The 19,961-nt window shown below is 39.0% G+C and overlaps 2 protein-coding genes across 2 annotated transcripts in view; one reads left to right on the forward strand and one right to left on the reverse strand.

Annotated features, from left to right (window-relative positions):
- POC5 (POC5 centriolar protein) overlaps positions 1–19,961 on the forward strand; it is a 295,101-nt gene that overhangs the window by 231,755 nt on the left and 43,385 nt on the right. The window contains exon 10 of the mRNA XM_053701388.1: positions 4,602–4,717. Within this exon, the coding sequence (XP_053557363.1) occupies positions 4,602–4,717 (116 nt within the window). The remainder of the gene's footprint in view (positions 1–4,601; positions 4,718–19,961) is intronic.
- The window catches only part of ANKDD1B (ankyrin repeat and death domain containing 1B), a 274,509-nt gene continuing 258,959 nt past the window's right edge, over positions 4,412–19,961 (reverse strand). The window contains exon 15 of the mRNA XM_053701390.1: positions 4,412–4,700. Within this exon, the coding sequence (XP_053557365.1) occupies positions 4,660–4,700 (41 nt within the window). The 3' untranslated portion in view covers positions 4,412–4,659. The remainder of the gene's footprint in view (positions 4,701–19,961) is intronic.

Raw genomic sequence — 19,961 nt, forward strand, 5'->3', positions numbered from 1 at the left:
CAACATGGCCTAGTAACGTCACGGCAGTCGGATACAAAACATCAGCAGGATAGGAAATATACTCACAAGCGTAGCGCACCCAAATGGTGCTATTGTGGCAGCCTGGAACATCAAACAGTGGTCCAGCTCACTGGTGTCTCCAGCCAGATAGAGATGATCCTTGGCGAGGGCCTATCCTATGATGCCTATAAGGGCAAAAAAGGTACACGCATAGCCCAGTAATGTTTGTACACCAGATAAAAAAGGATTCAAGGTTGTACTTACAGGAAACAAAGCACCACCAGGTGCAATATCAGCAGTACTGGGACCTCTCAGCCGCCCAGTGGACTGTGGAATCCAATTTGCAGGATGCAGAAAATCACCACTTTGGAAGATAGGACTAGCACACACACTCTGCCCCCAAACTGGAGCAGAATAATTGTGATAAAGCAAGTGTATATTTAAAAACTTTTATTTTAAAAACAGCGACATGTTTCTCAGCCACCACAGGCTGTTTCCTCAGGCTATGTTAAAATGTTAACAACACTTGCTTTATAAAGACAATAGAACACATAAAACTAAATCTGATAGGCTAATTAATTTCTAAAGTGTGAACACCTGTTACACAGGTCAGCAGTTGGTAGGCATGGAAACCCCTATATACAAAGCTCTCATATGTAACACAAACCATTTTGAGCAAATCCCAAATAAGAATAGACATCTCTGTATTAACCTCCATACCATTGCCAAAACCAAAATAGACAATAGCAATAACCTTGTAACCCTTCAAATTAAGATTAAAAAATGGAGAACAGTAATATGACAATCACAATAAAAACATTTGTTATACACTTCAAAATAAAATAATCACAATATGTACAAAAATATAATATACCCACATAAAAAACATAAGCAAGATACATGTATTTTAATAGTCTCTATTCTACATATAATCACTTAATATGCCTGACCACATGTATGTTTTATATCACAATAGATCTATATTTTTCCTTTAGTATTATAGACCTTAATTGGTATTATATCTACATTGAACCCTCCTTTAAAGTGTGACATTTATTTCTCTGCCCTAACAAAAAAGCTCTCATATGTAACACAAACCATTTTGAGCAAATCTCAAATAAGAATAGATATCTCTATATTAAGTATAAAAATTTTAAATAATAAATAAGTAATCGCCTTATGTGCAAACCTATAACAAGTAATTAATACTAGATGTGTCAACATAAATATATAAATAAATTTACTAAGAGGGAATCTCACCCCAATATATAATCAAACTTTTACATGCTACCACATATTAAATAAAATGTAAAATGCAACTCTAGAGCACCTAAGCCATAGAAAGATTATTCCATTGTGAGACAGTTTAAACCTTGTGGGAAAGACAAAATGACACAATGACTAACTAATGGTAGCATGTAAAAGTTTGATTATATATTGGGGTGAGATTCCCTCTTAGTAAATTTATTTATATATTCATGTTGACACATCTAGTATTAATTACTTGTTATAGGTTTGCACATAAGGCGATTACTTATTTATTATTTATTTATTTTTTTAAAATGTTATACTTAATATAGAGATATCTATTCTTATTTGAGATTTGCTCAAAATGGTTTGTGTTACATATGAGAGCTTTTTTGTTAGGGCAGAGAAATAAATGTCACACTTTAAAGGAGGGTTCAATGTAGATATAATACCAATTAAGGTCTATAATACTAAAGGAAAAATATAGATCTATTGTGATATAAAACATACATGTGGTCAGGCATATTAAGTGATTATATGTAGAATAGAGACTATTAAAATACATGTATCTTGCTTATGTTTTTTATGTGGGTATATTATATTTTTGTACATATTGTGATTATTTTATTTTGAGGTGTATAACAAATGTTTTTATTGTGATTGTCATATTACTGTTCTCCATTTTTTATTTTTTAATCTTAATTTGAAGGGTTACAAGGTTATTGCTATTGTCTATTTTGGTTTTGGCAATGGTATGGAGGTTAATACAGAGATGTCTATTCTTATCTGGGATTTGCTCAAAATGGTTTGTGTTACATATGGGAGCTTTGTATATAGGGGTTTCCATGCCTACCAACTGCTGACCTGTGTAACAGGTGTTCACACTTTAGAAATTAATTAGCCTATCAGATTTAGTTTTATGTGTTCTATTGTCTTTATAAAGCAAGTGTTGTTAAGATTTTAACATAGCCTGAGGAAACAGCCTGTGGTGGCTGAGAAACATGTCGCTGTTTTTAAAATAAAAGTTTTTAAATATACACTTGCTTTATCACAATTATTCTGCTCCTGTTTGGGGGCAGAGTGTGTGTGCTAGTCCTATCTTCCAAAGTGGTGATTTTCTGCATCCTGCAAATTGGATTCCACAGTCCACTGGGCGGCTGAGAGGTCCCAGTACTGCTGATATTGCACCTGGTGGTGCTTTGTTTCCTGTAAGTACAACCTTGAATCCTTTTTTATCTGGTGTACAAACGTTACTGGGCTATGCGTGTGCCTTTTTTGCCCTTATAGGCATCATAGGATAGGCCCTCGCCAAGGATCATCTCTATCTGGCTGGAGACACCAGTGAGCTGGACCACTGTTTGATGTTCCAGGCTGCCACAATAGCACCATTTGGGTGCGCTACGCTTGTGAGTATATTTCCTATCCTGCTGATGATTTGTATCCGACTGCCGTGACGTTACTAGGCCCTGTTGGCGCCTCTGTGCTTCTTTTTCTTATAGATCACACCACACCAGGATGACCGTCCTATGACAGAGAGCTGCCTTCTTTCTTTTGGATTATTCTTTGTGCGGACATTTTGTTATTTGATTACACCAATATCATCTGTGAGCATATCATCTCTAATAATCTGATATAAGTGTGCTAGGTTTATTGTATATTCTCTTAATTATCTGTATATATTTGCTTACCTGTTTGCTGCTTATTGTTAGCGCCCCCTAGGAGTGTGGTGTATGTTCTATATGCACCACCCTCCTTATATCTTTTGGTATACAATAGTCCCCAAACTAAAGATAGGCCTATCAGAACAAATACTCTCACTTTCAACTCAAATTAGAAGTCATAAAATTGTAACTGAACCTTCCCAAAATCCTGACAAATCTAAGCATGGGGGGCATAGGTGTACTCAGGAGGTCTTGCAGAAAACATGGAGTGTGTTTTGCAGTAACTTAGAACAGTCTCTCCTAAATCATAGTCAAAAAGCAATGTGTGTGTAAAAATTAAAATTGAAAAATTACCACCATACACTTTCTCCAATTTTTTGGGCTAAAACGGTTGCATCAAAGACATCAAGGCACTCCATACACAATACCTTGGGGTGTCAACTTTTCAAATATATGCACATTCATGGCAAACAAATAAATTGGGGTATGTAAAAAGACCCCCAAAAAGACGATAGGCAAAGAAAATATGTTAAATGTGAAAAAAAAATCAAATGCATGTCAGACATTTGGCATTGCACCCCCCCCAAACAAGCCAACAAACCTATGCATAGGTGGTATTACTGTACTCAGTAGATGTTGGTGAACACATATTGTCTTCTTTGGCAGTAACGCATAATAGGAGCTAAAAATCCATGTCTAAAATACAATGTGTGTGAAAAATAACACAAAAATGACTGCCCAATAGTTTGACAAAGACTGGTGGTTGAATTAGTGCATGCAAAGTGTTTAAATTACCAGCATTTCATATACCCTATGGTGTCTACTGTTAAAAAAAATGTATGGTTTGATGAGGGTAAATTTCATTGGCCAGCTTCAGAAATGTCCTAATTAGGACATGGGTGCATGGGATGTGAAAATTCCAAGTTGAAAAACTGGAATGCGCCCCCTAAAAATAAGGCCTTTTAGCCCCCAGAAAACCCGACACACCTATACATGGGTGGTATCATTGTACTCGGGAGATGCTGCTGAAGACATATTGGGATGTTATTTGGCAGTAACCCTTAACGTTCTCCGTAAATGTATTCTTAAATTAATATTTTGTCAAAAATCACCTTTTTTTTTTTTTTTTTTTTTTTAACTTTGGCATAGATTGGTGGTAAAATGGTTGCATGGAAAGAGTCAAAATACCCCATATTATTATTATTATGTTATTCAGGGATTCCGGACAGATAACTATCGCTAATTTTGAAAAAAAATGGTTTGGAAATAGCAAAGTGCTACTTGTACTTATTGCCCTACAACTTGCAAAGAACATGTAAACATTGGGTATTTCTAAACTCCGGACAATATTTAGAAACTATTTAGCATGGGTGTTTTTTATGGTGGTTGTAGATGTGTAAGAGATTTTGAGGGTCAAAGTTAGAAAAAGTGTGGGGGGGTTTTCCATTTTTTCCTCATATTTTATAAAAACTTTTTATAGTAAATTGATATGATGAAAATAATTGTATCTTTAGAAAGTCCATTTAATGGTGAGAAAAACGATATATAATATGTGTGGGTACAGTAAATGAGTAAGAGAAAAATTACAACTAAACACAAACACCGTAGAAATGCAAAAATTGCCTTGGTCCCAGACGGTCAACATCTACAAGCTCTTTGAATCTGTAATGACACTAATGTTTTCCTCATTAGCAGATCCTCCACAAAGAAGAGACGATCTTGGTCCCAGTCCCTCTGTTACATTTCAGCATCAGGCAGCCACTTCGCAACATGATCTTACGTTGCAGTGTCCTACATCAGAGCAAAATGTGAGTGCTGTAAATGGGTCCTTTAGATTGTTGATGTTTAAATGTTTAGAAAAAATATGTGAAAACCTATTTATTTTATATTTTTATACCATTTATCAGTTTTATTTAAAATACACAGAGCTATTAATTAACAGGATAAAGGAAAACAATACTAATAGGTAAACATAAAAAAACAACTATGTATGAGGGAAGTCAGGGCTTCAATACTTAAAGGGACAGTAAACACCAGATTTTTTGTTGTTTAAAAAGGTAGATAATCCCTTTATTACCCATTCCCCAATTTTGCATAACCAACACAGTTTTAATAATATACATTTTACCTCTGTGATTACCTTGTATCTATGCCTCTGCAAACTGCCCCCTTATTTCAGTTCTTTTGACAGACTTGCATTTTTAGCCAATCATTGCTGACTCCTAGGAGCTTCACGTGCCTGAGCTCAATGTTATCTATATGAAACACATGAACTAGCGCCCTCTAGTGGTGAAAAATTAGATTAGAGGCAGTCTTCAAGGTCTAAGAGATTAGCATATGAAGCTCCTAGATTTAGCTTTCAACTAAGAATACCAAGAGAACAAAGCAAAATTGTTAATAAATGTAAATTGGAAAGTTGTTTAAAATTACCTGCCCTATTAAATTATCATGAAAGTTTGTTTTTTACTTTACTGTCCCTTTTAAGGTGGATAAATATATTCAGCTTAGTTATTTTGTATTTCAACAGAAAGATATATATTTTAAAAATGATGACTGCAGAAAATCGTATATGATTTGTAGTTTTGCTTATGAGGGACTGAAATTGCTGTGTACTTAAAGGGCCATAATACCCAAATGTTGAAACACTTGAAAGTGATGCAGCATAGCTGGAAAAAGCAGACTAGAAAATATCACATGAACATCTCTATGTAAAAAAAGAAAGATATTTTACCTCAAAAGTTCCTCAGTAGCCACATCCCATTGTAAAGGACATCATTGTAAAGGACAAGCAGCAAATCGGTATGTCTGTCCCGGGACAGCTAAGGGATTGAGCCTTGTGCACTCTTATGTTATTTCCCTATTCAGTTTAAGGAAGTTTACTATGAAATCTCATGAGAGTTAAGTTAAATCTCATGAGACTGTTGATGCTGATTGGCTGCTTTTCATTTCTTCTTTTTTTTTTTTTTACCTGCAGCTGGACAGCAGCTGAATTATAACTTTTTACACAGAACTAACTCTGCTGAGGAGATTGTGAGGTAAAACATCAGGTGATATTTTCCTGTCAGCTTTTTACAGTTATACTGCATCAGTTTCAAATGATTTAGCATATGGGTATTATGTCCCTTTAAAGTGATGGTAAACTTTAAATAATGAAATGCCATAAATGTAATCTTTGCCATTAAAAAAGTATATGTCTACCTTTTTTTCTTTTTTATCCATCTGTGAAATGGTTTAATTAGTTCATATAGTAATGCTTCTATTACAATGTTATGCCAGCCTGCCAGCCCACATCTATAATCACAGCCCAGCCAAAAGAGGAAATGAAAGGGGGGGGGGGGGAATATACAACACCAATTAGGATTATAAACCTTTTATTATAAAAATATATATACACGTTATTAAAAAAATAAGTATGTGGTTTTACTTGCAAACTAATATATTTTTTATTGTAGCATCACTTTAATAAGAAAAACTATGGTCTGTTTTAAAATTATTCTTTGGACGATTTTAATTTCATCTCTCTTGTTAAGTGTATCCAGTCCACGGATCATCGATTACTTGTGGGATATTCTCCTTCCCAACAGGAAGTTGCAAGAGGATCACCCACAGCAGAGCTGCTATATAGCTCCTCCCCTAACTGTCATATCCAGTCATTCTCTTGCAAGCCTCAACCAAGATGGAGGTCGTAAGAGGAGTGTGGTGTTTTATACTTAGTTTATTCTTCAATCAAAAGTTTGTTATTTTTAAATGGTGCCGGAGTGTACTGTTTATCTCAGGCAGTATTTAGAAGAAGAATCTGCCTGCGTTTTCTATGATCTTAACAGAAGTAACTAAGATCCATGGCTGTTCTCACATATTCTGAGGAGTGAGGTAACTTCAGAGAGGGAATGGCGTGCAGGTTTTCCTGCAATAAGGTATGTGCAGTTAATATTTTTCTAGGGATGGAATTTGCTAGAAAATGCTGCTGATACCGAACTAATGTAAGTAAAGCCTTAAATGCAGTGATAGCGACTGGTATCAGGCTTATTAATAGAGATACATACTCTTATAAAAATGTAATATAAAACGTTTGCTGGCATGTTTAATCGTTTTTATATGTATTTGGTGATAAAACTTATTGGGGCCTAGTTTTTTTTCCACATGGCTGGCTTGAATTTTGCCTAGTAACAGTTTCCTTAGGCTTTCCACTGTTGTAATATGAGTGGGAGGGGCCTTTTTTAGTGCTTTTCTGTGCAGATAAAAATACTGACAGAGACATTCAGCTTCCCTCTGCATGATCCAGGACATCTCTGGAGGGCTCAAAATGCTTCAAAGTCGTTTTTGAGGGAGGTAAAAAGCCACAGTAGAGCTGTGGCAGTTGTGACTGAAAAAAAGAAAAAAAAAAAGTTTTTGTCTTTTATTATTCAGTTTTGGGTATTAAGGGGTTAATCATCCATTTGCAAGTGGGTGCAATGCTCTGCTAACTTGTTACATACACTGTAAAAATGCTGTTAGTGTAACTGCCTTTTTTCACTGTTATTTCAAATTTTGACAAAATTTGTGTTTCTTAAAGGTGCAGTAACGTTTTTTTATATTGCTTGTAAACTTGTTTAAAGTGTTTTCCAAGCTTGCTAGTCTCATTGCTAGTCTGTTTAAACATGTCTGACACAGAGGAAACTACTTGTTCATTATGTTTGAAAGCCATGGTGGAGCCCCATAGGAGAATGTGTACTAAATGTATTGATTTCACCTTAAACAGTAAAGATCAGTCTTTAACTATAAAAGAAATATCACCAGAAGATTCTGACGAGGGGGAAGTTATGCCGACTAACTCTCCCCACGTGTCAGACCCTTCGCCTCCCGCTCAGGGGATGCACGCTAATATGGCGCCAATTACATCAGGGACGCCCATAGCGATTACCTTGCAGGACATGGCTGCAATCATGAATAATACCCTGTCAGAGGTATTATCCTGGTTGCCTGAATTAAGAGGCAAGCGCGATTGCTCTGGGGTTAGGACAAATACAGAGCGTGCAGATGCTGTAAGGGCCATGTCTCATACTGCGTCACAATATGCAGATCATGAGGACGGAGAGCTTCAGTCTGTGGGTGACATCTCTGATTCGGGGAAACCTGATTCAGAGATTTCTAATTTTAAATTTAAGCTTGAGAACCTCCGTGTGTTGCTTGGGGAGGTATTAGCTGCTCTGAATGACTGTAACACAGTTGCAGTACCAGAGAAATTGTGTAGGCTGGATAAATACTATGCGGTATCGGTGTGTACTGATGTTTTTCCTATACCTAAAAGGCTTACAGAAATTATTAGCAAGGAGTGGGATAGACCGGGGGTGCCTTTTTCCCCACCTCCTATATTTAGAAAAATGTTTCCAATAGACGCCACTACACGGGACTTATGGCAGACGGTCCCTAAGGTGGAGGGAGCAGTTTCTACTTTAGCAAAGCGTACTACTATCCCGGTTGAGGACAGTTGTGCTTTTTCAGATCCAATGGATAAAAAATTGGAGGGTTACCTTAAGAAAATGTTTATTCAACAAGGTTTTATTTTACAGCCCCTTGCATGCATTGCGCCTGTCACGGCCGCGGCGGCATTCTGGTTTGAGGCCCTGGAAGAGGCCATCCATACAGCTCCATTGGATGAAATCATTGACAAGCTTAGAACGCTTAAGCTAGCTAACTCATTTGTTTCTGATGCCATTGTTCATTTGACTAAACTAATGGCTAAGAATTCCGGATTCGCCATCCAGGCGAGTAGGGCGCTATGGCTTAAATCCTGGTCAGCTGACGTGACTTCAAAGTCTAAGTTACTCAACATTCCTTTCAAGGGGCAGACCTTATTCGGGCCTGGCTTGAAGGAAATTATTGCTGACATTACTGGAGGCAAGAGTCATACCCTTCCTCAGGACAGGGCCAAATCAAAGGCCAAACAGTCTAATTTTCGTGCCTTTCGAAATTTCAAGGCAGGAGCAGCATCAACTTCCTCCGCTTCAAAACAAGAGGGAACTGTTTCTCATTCCAGACAGGTTTGGAAACCTAACCAGTCCTGGAACAAGGGCAAGCAGGCCAGATAGCCTGCTGCTGCCCCCAAGACAGCATGAAGGAACGGCCCCCTATCCGGAAACGGATCTAGTGGGGGGCAGACTTTCTCTCTTCGCCCAGGCGTGGGCAAGAGATGTTCAGGATCCCTGGGCGTTGGAGATCATATCTCAGGGATATCTTCTGGACTTCAAAGCTTCTCCTCCACAAGGGAGATTTCATCTTTCAAGGTTATCAGCAAACCAGATAAAGAAAGAGGCATTCCTAAGCTGTGTGCAAGACCTCCTAGTAATGGGAGTGATCCATCCAGTTCCGCGGATGGAACAGGGACAGGGGTTTTATTCAAATCTGTTTGTGGTTCCCAAGAAAGAGGGAACCTTCAGACCAATCTTGGATCTAAAGATCTTAAACAAATTCCTCAGAGTTCCATCATTCAAAATGTAAACTATTCGGACCATCCTACCCATGATCCAAGAGGGTCAGTACATGACTACAGTGGACTTAAAGGATGCCTACCTTCACATACCGATTCACAAAGATCATCGGTTCCTAAGGTTTGCCTTTCTAGACAGGCATTACCAATTTGTAGCTCTTCCCTTTGGGTTGGCCACAGCCCCGAGAATTTTTACAAAGGTTCTGGGCTCACTTCTGGCGGTTCTAAGACCGCAAGGCATAGCGGTGGCTCCGTATCTAGACGACATCCTGATACAGGCGTCAAGCTTTCAAATTGCCAAGTCTCATACAGAGATAATTCTGGCATTTCTGAGGTCGCATGGGTGGAAAGTGAACGTGGAAAAGAGTTCTCTATCCCCACTCACAAGAGTCTCCTTCCTAGGGACTCTTATAGATTCTGTAGAGATGAAAATTTACCTGACGGAGTCCAGGTTATCAAAACTTCTAAATGCTTGCCGTGTCCTTCATTCCATTCCACGTCCGTCAGTGGCTCAGTGCATGGAAGTAATCGGCTTAATGGTAGCGGCAATGGACATAGTGCCATTTGCGCGCCTGCATCTCAGACCGCTGCAATTATGCATGCTAAGTCAGTGGAATGGGGATTACTCAGATTTGTCCCCTCTACTAAATCTGGATCAAGAGACCAGAGATTCTCTTCTCTGGTGGCTATCTCGGGTCCATCTGTCCAAGGGTATGACCTTTCGCAGGCCAGATTGGACGATTGTAACAACAGATGCCAGCCTTCTAGGTTGGGGCGCAGTCTGGCACTCCCTGAAGGCTCAGGGATCGTGGACTCAGGAGGAGAAACTCCTCCCAATAAATATTCTGGAGTTAAGAGCAATATTCAATGCTCTTCTAGCTTGGCCTCAGTTAGCAACACTGAGGTTCATCAGATTTCAGTCGGACAACATCACGACTGTGGCTTACATCAACCATCAAGGGGGAACCAGGAGTTCCCTAGCGATGTTAGAAGTCTCAAAGATAATTCGCTGGGCAGAGTCTCACTCTTGCCACCTGTCAGTGATCCACATCCCAGGCGTAGAGAACTGGGAGGCGGATTTTCTAAGTCGTCAGACTTTTCATCCGGGGGAGTGGGAACTCCATCCGGAGGTGTTTGCTCAACTGATTCATCGTTGGGGCAAACCAGAACTGGATCTCATGGCGTCTCGCCAGAACGCCAAGCTTCCTTGTTACGGATCCAGGTCCAGGGACCCGGGAGCGACGCTGATAGATGCTCTAGCAGCTCCTTGGTTCTTCAACCTGGCTTATGTGTTTCCACCATTTCCTCTGCTCCCTCGTCTGATTGCCAAAATCAAGCAGGAGAGAGCATCGGTGATTCTGATAGCGCCTGCGTGGCCACGCAGGACCTGGTATGCAGACCTAGTGGACATGTCATCCTTTCCACCATGGACGCTGCCTCTGAGGCAGGACCTTCTAATACAAGGTCCTTTCAATCATCCAAATCTAATTTCTCTGAGACTGACTGCATGGAGATTGAACGCTTGATTCTATCAAGGCGTGGCTTCTCCGAGTCAGTCATTGATACCTTAATACAGGCACGAAAGCCTGTCACCAGGAAAATCTACCATAAGATATGGCGTAAATATCTTTATTGGTGTGAATCCAAGAATTACTCATGGAGCAAGGTTAGGATTCCCAGATTATTGTCCTTTCTCCAAGAGGGTTTGGACAAAGGATTATCAGCTAGTTCTTTGAAAGGACAGATTTCTGCTCTGTCTATTCTTTTGCACAAGCATCTGGCAGAGGTTTCAGACGTCCAGGCATTTTGTCAGGCTTTGGTTAGAATTAAGCCTGTGTTTAAAACTGTTGCTCCCCCGTGGAGCTTAAACTTGGTTCTTAAAGTTCTTCAAGGAGTTCCGTTTGAACCCCTTCATTCCATTGATATTAAACTTTTATCTTGGAAAGTTCTGTTTTTGATGGCTATTTCCTCGGCTCGAAGAGTCTCTGAGCTATCTGCCTTACAATGTGATTCTCCTTATCTGATTTTTCATGCAGATAAGGTAGTTCTGCGTACCAAACCTGGGTTTTTACCTAAGGTGGTTTCTAACAAGAATATCAATCAAGAGATTGTGGTTCCATCATTGTGTCCTAATCCTTCTTCAAAGAAGGAACGTCTTTTACATAATCTGGACGTAGTCCATGCCTTGAAGTTTTACTTACAAACTACTAAAGATTTTCGTCAAACATCTTCCCTGTTTGTCGTTTACTCTGGACAGAGGAGAGGTCAAAAAGCTTCGGTAACCTCTCTTTCCTTTTGGCTTCAGAGGAAAGCTCATTCTACTAGAGCTTTGGCTTCCACCTGGGCCTTTAAAAATGAGGCCTCTGTTGAACAGATTTGCAAGGCTGCGACTTGGTCTTCGCTTCACACCTTTTCCAAATTTTCCAAATTTGATACTTTTGCTTCTTCGGAGGCAGTTTTTGGGAGAAAGGTTCTTCAGGCAGTGGTTCCTTCCGTTTAATCCTGCCTTGTCCCTCCCATCATCCGTGTACTTTAGCTTTGGTATTGGTATCCCACAAGTAATGGATGATCCGTGGACTGGATACACTTAACAAGAGAAAACATAATTTATGCTTACCTGATGAATTTATTTCTCTTGTAGTGTATCCAGTCCACGGCCCGCCCTGTCCTTTTATGGCAGGTCTAAATTTTAATTAAACTACGGTTGGTTTCTCCTTTCTCGTCTTGTTTCGGTCGAATGACTGGATATGGCAGTGAGGGGAGGAGCTATATAGCAGCTCTGCTGTGGGTGATCCTCTTGCAACTTCCTGTTGGGAAGGAGAATATCCCACAAGTAATGGATGATCCGTGGACTGGATACACTACAAGAGAAATAAATTTATCAGGTAAGCATAAATTATGTTTTATTTTAAAGATTCTTCAGATGGGAAACTTGTATCTTATCTAAGGAAAATTAATTTATTTTCAGGTCCTTTTCTTAGGTCTGCAATATCTTTGGCTGATGTTGCAGCTGTTTCATCTTTTTTGGTTGAAAACTTTAGCGCAACAAGTATCGGATTGTGATTTGTTTAGCATTTGTTAACTTGATTCTAAATGCTAATAATTTCATTTGTGATGCCATTTTTTGATATTATAAAAATTAAGGTTAAATCTATGTCTTTAGCTATTTTAGCTAGAAGAACTTTGTGGCTTAAATCTTGGAATGCTGATTTGATTTCTAAATCCAGATTTCTATTTTTCTTTCCTTCCAAGGTAATACATTTTTTGGGTTCACAGTTGGATTCAATACTTTCAACTGTTACTGTGGGGAAGGGAGTTTTTTTGCCTCAAGATTAAGTTCTAAGGGTAAATCTTAAGCTTATAACCGTTTTTGTTCTTAATAAGGAACAGAAACTTAATTATTCCCCAAGTAATATGTTTCTAATTGGAAGTTTTCTTAAAAATGGAATGAATTCAAGCCATTTAAGAGATCAAAGCCAGCCCCTAAATTCGTGTGAAGGTGCGGCCCTTATTCTAGCTTAGCTGGTAGGGGGCAGGTTAAGATTTTTCTAAAGTTGTTTGGTTCAATTCGGTCCAAACTCCTTAGATTGGGGTACAGAATAGGATTCAGAATAAGACCGTCTGTGAGAAGTCTTTTTTTCTCTCACATATTCCAGCAATCCCAGTAAAGGCTCAGACTTTCCTGAAGTGTGTTTCAGACCTGGAGTTATCTGGGGTATTCATACCAGTTCCGTTTCAGGAACTATTCATTATCCCAAAGAAAGAAAATCTGATTATAAGGTTTATTCTGCCTTTTGTTCAGCAAGGGCATTATTTGCCCACAATAGACTTACAGGATGAATATCTTCATATTTTGTTTCATTCAGATTATTTTCATTTTCTGAGATTCTCTTTTTTAGACAAGCATTACCAATTTGTTGCTCTTCCTTTCTGGCCTAGCGACAGCTCTAGGAATCTTTTCAAAGGTTCTCGGTGTTTCCTTATTTGGACGATATCTTGGTAGTTGCTCAGTCTTTACGTTCTGCAGAATCTCATACAAATCAACTTATGTTGTTTCTTCAAAGACATGGTTGGAGGATTATTTTACCAAAAAAGTTCTTTGATCCCTCAGTCATGGGTCACCTTTTTTAGGTTTCCAGATAGATTGTGTCAATGTCTTTATCTCTATCAGACAAGAGACAATTTATATTGGGTTCCGCTTGTCGGAACCTTCAGTCTCTATTATTTCCTTCAGTAGCTATATGCATGGAAGTTTTAGGTCTCATGACTGCAGCATCGGACTCGTTTCCCTTTGCTCGTTTTCATATGAGACCTCTCCAGTTTTTTATTGCTGAATTAATGGTGCAGGGACTATTCTAGGATATCACATTTAATATCCTTGAATATAATAATAATATCCAACTATCTCTGACTTGGTGGTTAGATCACAATCGTATAGTTCTACGGGTCTCTTTGGTTCATCCAACCTGGACTGTGATCACAACAGATGCAAGTCTTTTAGGTTGGGAAGCTTTCTGGGGATTTCTGACAGCACAAGGGGGTTGGAAATCTCAAGGGGCGAGATTATCAATCAATATTTTGGAACTCCATGCAATTCTCAGAGCTCTTCAGTTTTGGCTTCTATTGAAGAGAGAGACATTTATTGGTTTTCACACAGTCAACGTCACAACTGTGACGTACGTCAATCATCAGGGTGGGACTCACAGTCCTCAGGCTATGAAAGAAGTATCTCGGATACTTGCTTGGGTAAAATCCAGCTCCTTTCTAATTTCTGCAGTCCATATCCCTGGTATAGACAATTGGGAAGCGGATTATCTCAGTTGTCAAGCTTTACATCCGGGAGAGTAGTCTTTTCACCCAGATGTGTTTTTTTTTTCAAATTGTTCAGATGTGGGGGCTTCCATAAATAGTTCTGATGGCATCTAATCTAAACAAGAAACTTCCCAGGTACCTATCCAGGTCCCGGGATCCTCAGGCGGAGGCAGTGGATGCATTGTCACTTCTTTGGAGTTATCATCCTGCCTATATTTTTCCGCCTCTAGTTATTCTTCCAAGAATGATTTTCAAAATCATCATGGAGTAATCGTTTGTGCTGCTGGTGGCTTCAGCATGTCCGCACAGGTTTTGGTATGTGGATCTTGTTCGGATATCCAGTTGCCAATCTTGGCCACTTTTATTTAGGTCAGACCTTATATCTCAAGGTTCGTTTTTCCATTAGGATTTCAAATCATTAAATTTGATGGTATGGAAATTGAACGCTTAGTGCTTAGTCATAGGTTTCTCTGACTATGCTATGTTGCTGGCTCGTAAATCTGTGTCTAGAAAGATTTATTTTCGAGTTTGGAAGACTTACATCTCATGGTGCTCTTCTCATAAATTCTCTTGGCATTCTTTTAGAATTCCTAGAATTTTACAGTTTCTTCAGGATGGTTTAGATAAGGGTTTATCTGCAAGTTCTTTGGAAGGACAAATCTCTGCTCTTTCTGTTCTGTTCCACAGAAATTTGCTAAACTTCCTGATATTTTTTGTTTTGTTCAGGCTTTGGTTCGTATCAAGCCTGTCATTAAATCAATTTCTCCTTGGAGTCTTAATTTGGTTTTTAAGGCTTTACAGGCTCCTCCGTTTGAGCCTATGCATTCTCTGGACATTAAATTACTTTCTTGAAAAGTGTTGTTCCTTTTTGGCCATCTCTTCTGCTAGAAGAATTTCTGATTTATCTGCTCTTTCTTGTGAGTCTCCTTTTCTGATTTTTCATCAGGATAAGGCGGTTTTGCGGACTTCGTTTTATTTTTACCTAAAGTTGTGAACTCCAACAACATTAGTAGAGAAATTATTGTCCCTTCTTTGTGTCCTAATCCTAAGAATTCTCTGGAGAGATCCTTACATTCTTTGGATGTGGTAAGAGCTTTGAAATATTATGTTGAAGCTACTAAAGTTTTTAGGAAGACTTTTAGTCTATTTTGTTATCTTTTCTGGTTCTAGGAAAGATCAGAAGGCTTCTGCCATTTCTTTGGCATCTTGGTTAAAGCTTTTGATTCATCATGCTTATTTGGAGTCAGGTACATCCCCGCCTCAGAGGATTACGGCTCATTCTACTAGGTCAGTTTCCACTTCCTGGGTTTTTAAGAATGAAGCTTCTGTTGATCAGATTTACAAAGCAGCAACTTGGTTTTCTTTGCATATTTTTACTAATTTCTATCATTTTGATTTTTTCTCTTCTTCAGAAGCAGTTTTTGGTAGAAAAGTACTTCAAGCAGCTGTTTCAGTTTGATTCTTCTGCTTATAATTTCAGTTTTTTTCATTATAAGATTAAAACTTTTGATTTGGGTTGTGGATTCATTTTTCAGCGGAATTGGCTGTCTTTATTTTTATCCCTCCCTCTCTCTAGTGACTCTTGTGTGGAGTTCCACATCTTGGGTATTTGCTATCCCATACGTCACTAGCTCATGGACTCTTGCCAATTACATGAAAGAAAACATAATTAATGTAAGAATTTACCTGATAAATCCATTTCTTTCATATTGGCAAGAGTCCATGAGACCCACCCTTTTTATGGTGGTTGATTTTTTTGTATAAAGCACAATTATTCCAATTCCTTGTTGATGCTTTTGCTCCTTTCTTATCACCCCACTTCTTGGCTATTCGTTAAACTGAATTGTGGGTGTGGTGGGGGGTGTATTTATAGGCATTTTGAGATTTGGGAAACTTTGCCCCTCCTGGTAGGAATGTATATCCCATACGTCACTAGCTCATGGACTCTTGCCAATATGAAAGAAATTAATTTATCAGGTAAATATTTACATAAATTATGTTTTATGGCTAAAATTGTATCCATGGATATAATAGCTAGTATAGATATCAGGTATCAGGAACTTTTTTTTTTTTTTTAAATCTGTTATGATAATTTTAATTATTTAAACCTATTGTTTTTTTTATATCAAAACATAGTTTAATGCATACATGTACTTTATAGGTACAGTGGCAAGAAAAAGTATAGGAAACCTTTTGAATTAGTTGGGTTTCAGCATGAATTTGCCATAACATGTCATCTCATCTTTATCAAAGTCACAAGTATAGACAAACACAATGTGCTTAAGCTAACAACATACCAAAAATTATAATCTTTCATGTCTTTATGGAACACATCCCATTAAACATTCACAGTGCTGTGGAAAAAGTAAGTGAACACTTGGATTTAATAGCTAGTTGATCCTCCTGCACCACATTGAGTAATTTTGAACTACTTTAGCTCAGCCATATTCTTATTACGCCTGGTGTGGACATCTCTCTTGAGGTCATTCCACAGCATCTCTATGGGGTATGAGGGATAGTCTAGTCAAAAATACATTTTCATGATTCAGATGATGCAAGCTTAGAAGCCGGACCATTTTTGGTTCAGCAACTGGGTAGCGCTTGGCTACATTTAGACACCAATCAGCAAGCGCTACCCAGGTGCTGAACCAAAAGCGGGCCGGCTCCTAAGCTGACATTCTTGCTTTTTAAAATAAAGATACCAAGAGAACGAAGAAAAATTCATAATAGCAGTAAATTAGAAAGTTGCTTAAAATTGCATGCTCTATCTGAATCATGAAAGTTTAATTTTGACTATACTATCCTTTTAACCCCTTAATGACCACAGCACTTTTCCATTTTCTGTCTGTTTGGGACCAAGGCTATTTTTACATTTTTGCGTTGTTTGTGTTTAGCTGTAATTTTCCTCTTGCTCATTTACTGTACCCACATATATTATATACCGTTTTTCTTGCCATTAAATGGACTTTCTAAAGATACCATTATTTTCATCATATCTTATAATTTACTATAAAAAAAATTATAAAATATGAGGAAAAATGGAAAAAAAAACACACTTTTTCTAACTTTGACCCCAAAAATCTGTTACATATCTACAACCACCAAAAAACACCCATGCTAAATAGTTTCTAAATTTTGTCCTGAGTTTAGAAATACCCAATGTTTACATGTTCTTTGCTTTTTTTGCAAGTTATAGGGCCATAAATACAAGTAGCACTTTGCTATTTCCAAACCATTTTTTTTTTCAAAATTAGCGCTAGTTACATTAGAACACTAATATCTTTCAGGAATCTCTGAATATCCCTTGACATGTATATATTTTTTTTTAGTAGACATCCCAAAGTATTGATCTAGGCCAATTTTGGTATATTTCATTCCACCATTCCCCCGCCAAATGCGATCAAATACAAAAAATTGTTCACTTTTTCACAAATTTTTTCACAAACTTTCGGTGTCTCACTGAAATTATTTACAAACAGCTTGTGCAATTATGGCATAAATGGTTGTAAATTCTTCTCTGGGATCCCCTTTGTTCAGAAATAGCAGACATATATAGCTTTGGCGTTGCTTTTTGGTAATTAGAAGGTCGCTAAATGCCACTGCGCACCACACGTGTATTATGCCCAGCAGTTAAGGGGTTAATTAGGGAGCTTTTAGGGAGCTTGTAGGGTTAATTTTAGCTTTAGTATAGTGTAGTACACAACCCAAAGTGTTGATCTAGGCCCATTTTGGTATATTTCATGCCACCATTTTACCGCCAAATGCGATCAAATTAAAAAAAAAAGTTAAATTTTTCACAATTTTAGGTTTCTCACTGAAAACATTTACAAACAGTTTGTGCAATTATGGTACAAATGGTTGTAAATGCTTCTCTGGGATCCCCTTTGTTCAGAAATAGCAGACATATATGACTTTGACGTTGCTTTCTGGTAATTAGAAGACCGCTAAATGCTGCTGCGCCTCACACGTGTATTATGGCTAGCAGTGAAGGGGTTAATTAGGGAGTTTGTAGGGAGCTTGCAGGGTTAATTTTAGCTTTAGTATAGAGATCAGCCTCCCACCTGACACATCCCACCCCCTAGTCCCTCCCAAACAGCTCCCTTCCCTCCCCCACCCCACAATTGTCCCCGCCATCTTAAGTACTGGCAGAAAGTCTGCCAGTACTAAAATAAAAGTACTAAAATAAAAATTTAGCATATTTACATATGCTACTGTGTAGGATCCCCCCCTTAGCCCCCAACCTCCCTGATCCCCCCAAAACCGCTCTATAACCCTCCCCTCTGCCTTATTGGGGGCCATCTTGGGTACTGGCAGCTGTCTGCCAGTACCCAGTTTGCAAAAAAATATGTATTTTATTTTTTACCCGGTTTTTCTGTAGTGTAGCTTCCCCCTCCCCACAGCCCAACACCCACCACCTAACTGATGTTTTTTTTTTATTTTATTTACTTCTTTTTTTCTCATTTTCCTACAAACTTTTTCTGTAGTGTAGCGGTTCCCACCCGCTCCCTCCCCGTGCACGCGCCGCCCCCGCCCTCCCGTGCACGTGCGCGCGTCAGTGCGCGCCCCCTGGCCTCCCCGCCCACGATCCCGCCCCCCTCCACATCACTAAGGGCCATCGATGGCCGCCACCCGCCTCCCGGTCCGGCTCCCACCCACCACCGCAATAAGCCACCGATCTCCGGTGCAGAGAGGGCCACAGAGTGGCTCTCTCTGCACCAGATGGCTTAAAACGGTTATTGCAGGATGCCTCCATATCGAGGCATCACTGCAATAACCGGAAAGCAGCTGGAAGTGAGCAGGATCACTTCCAGCTGCTTTCCACACCGAGGACGTGCAGGGTACGTTCTCAGGCGTTAACTGCCTTTTTTTGAGGACGTACCCTGCACGTCCTCAGTCGTTAAGGGGTTAAGGTCTGAGCTCTGATTGGGCCCTTCCAAAAGGCAGGTTTTTGGGGGGTTTTTAAAACCATTCTGTAGTGGATTTATTTCGATGTTTAGGGTCATTGTCCTACTGCATCACCCAACTTCTACTGAACTTCAGCTGGCGCACAGCCACTCTGATTATCCTGTAGGATATCTTGATAAACTTGAATTTGTTTTTCTCTCGTTGATCGCAAGTGGTCCAGTCCCTGAAAAGTGGCCCCAAATCATGATGCTCCCTCCATTGTACTTAACCTTTGGGATGATGTTTTCATTTTGCTATGCGGTGCCCTTTTTATGCCATACATATTGCTGCGTGATCTTCTCAAACAACTTAACCTTAGTTTCATCAGTCCACAAAATATTTTCCTAGTAGCGTACTTGAGTGTCAAGGTGGTTTTTGGCAAACGTCATGTGCAGCAATGTTTTTTTGGGAAAGCTGTGGCTTTCATTGTGGTGTCCTGCCATGGACACCATTCCTGTTCAATGTTTTTCATATAGTAGTTCCAATGATTTCTTTAAGCTTTCACTCTAGGATTATTTGTACCTCATTAAGAATTGTGCAGTGTTCCCTTTGAGTCATTTTGGCTGGATGGCCATTGATGGGAGAGTAGCCACAGTACTATTTCATCTCCATTTATAGACAATTTTTCTAACAGTGGACAGATGAATATCTAAGCTCTTTGAGATAACTTTGTAAACCTTTCCAGCTTTATGCAACGCAACAATCTTGATCGCAGGTCTACTGAGAGCACTTTTTTGCGAGTCATTTGTTCACAGCAACAAATGCACTTTGTGAAACACTAACTCAAAATGTTTGAGTACTTTTTATATGTCAAAGTAACTCTAACCCAC

The sequence above is a fragment of the Bombina bombina genome, chromosome 2 (assembly GCF_027579735.1).
Source record: "Bombina bombina isolate aBomBom1 chromosome 2, aBomBom1.pri, whole genome shotgun sequence".
Classification (NCBI taxonomy): domain Eukaryota; kingdom Metazoa; phylum Chordata; class Amphibia; order Anura; family Bombinatoridae; genus Bombina; species Bombina bombina.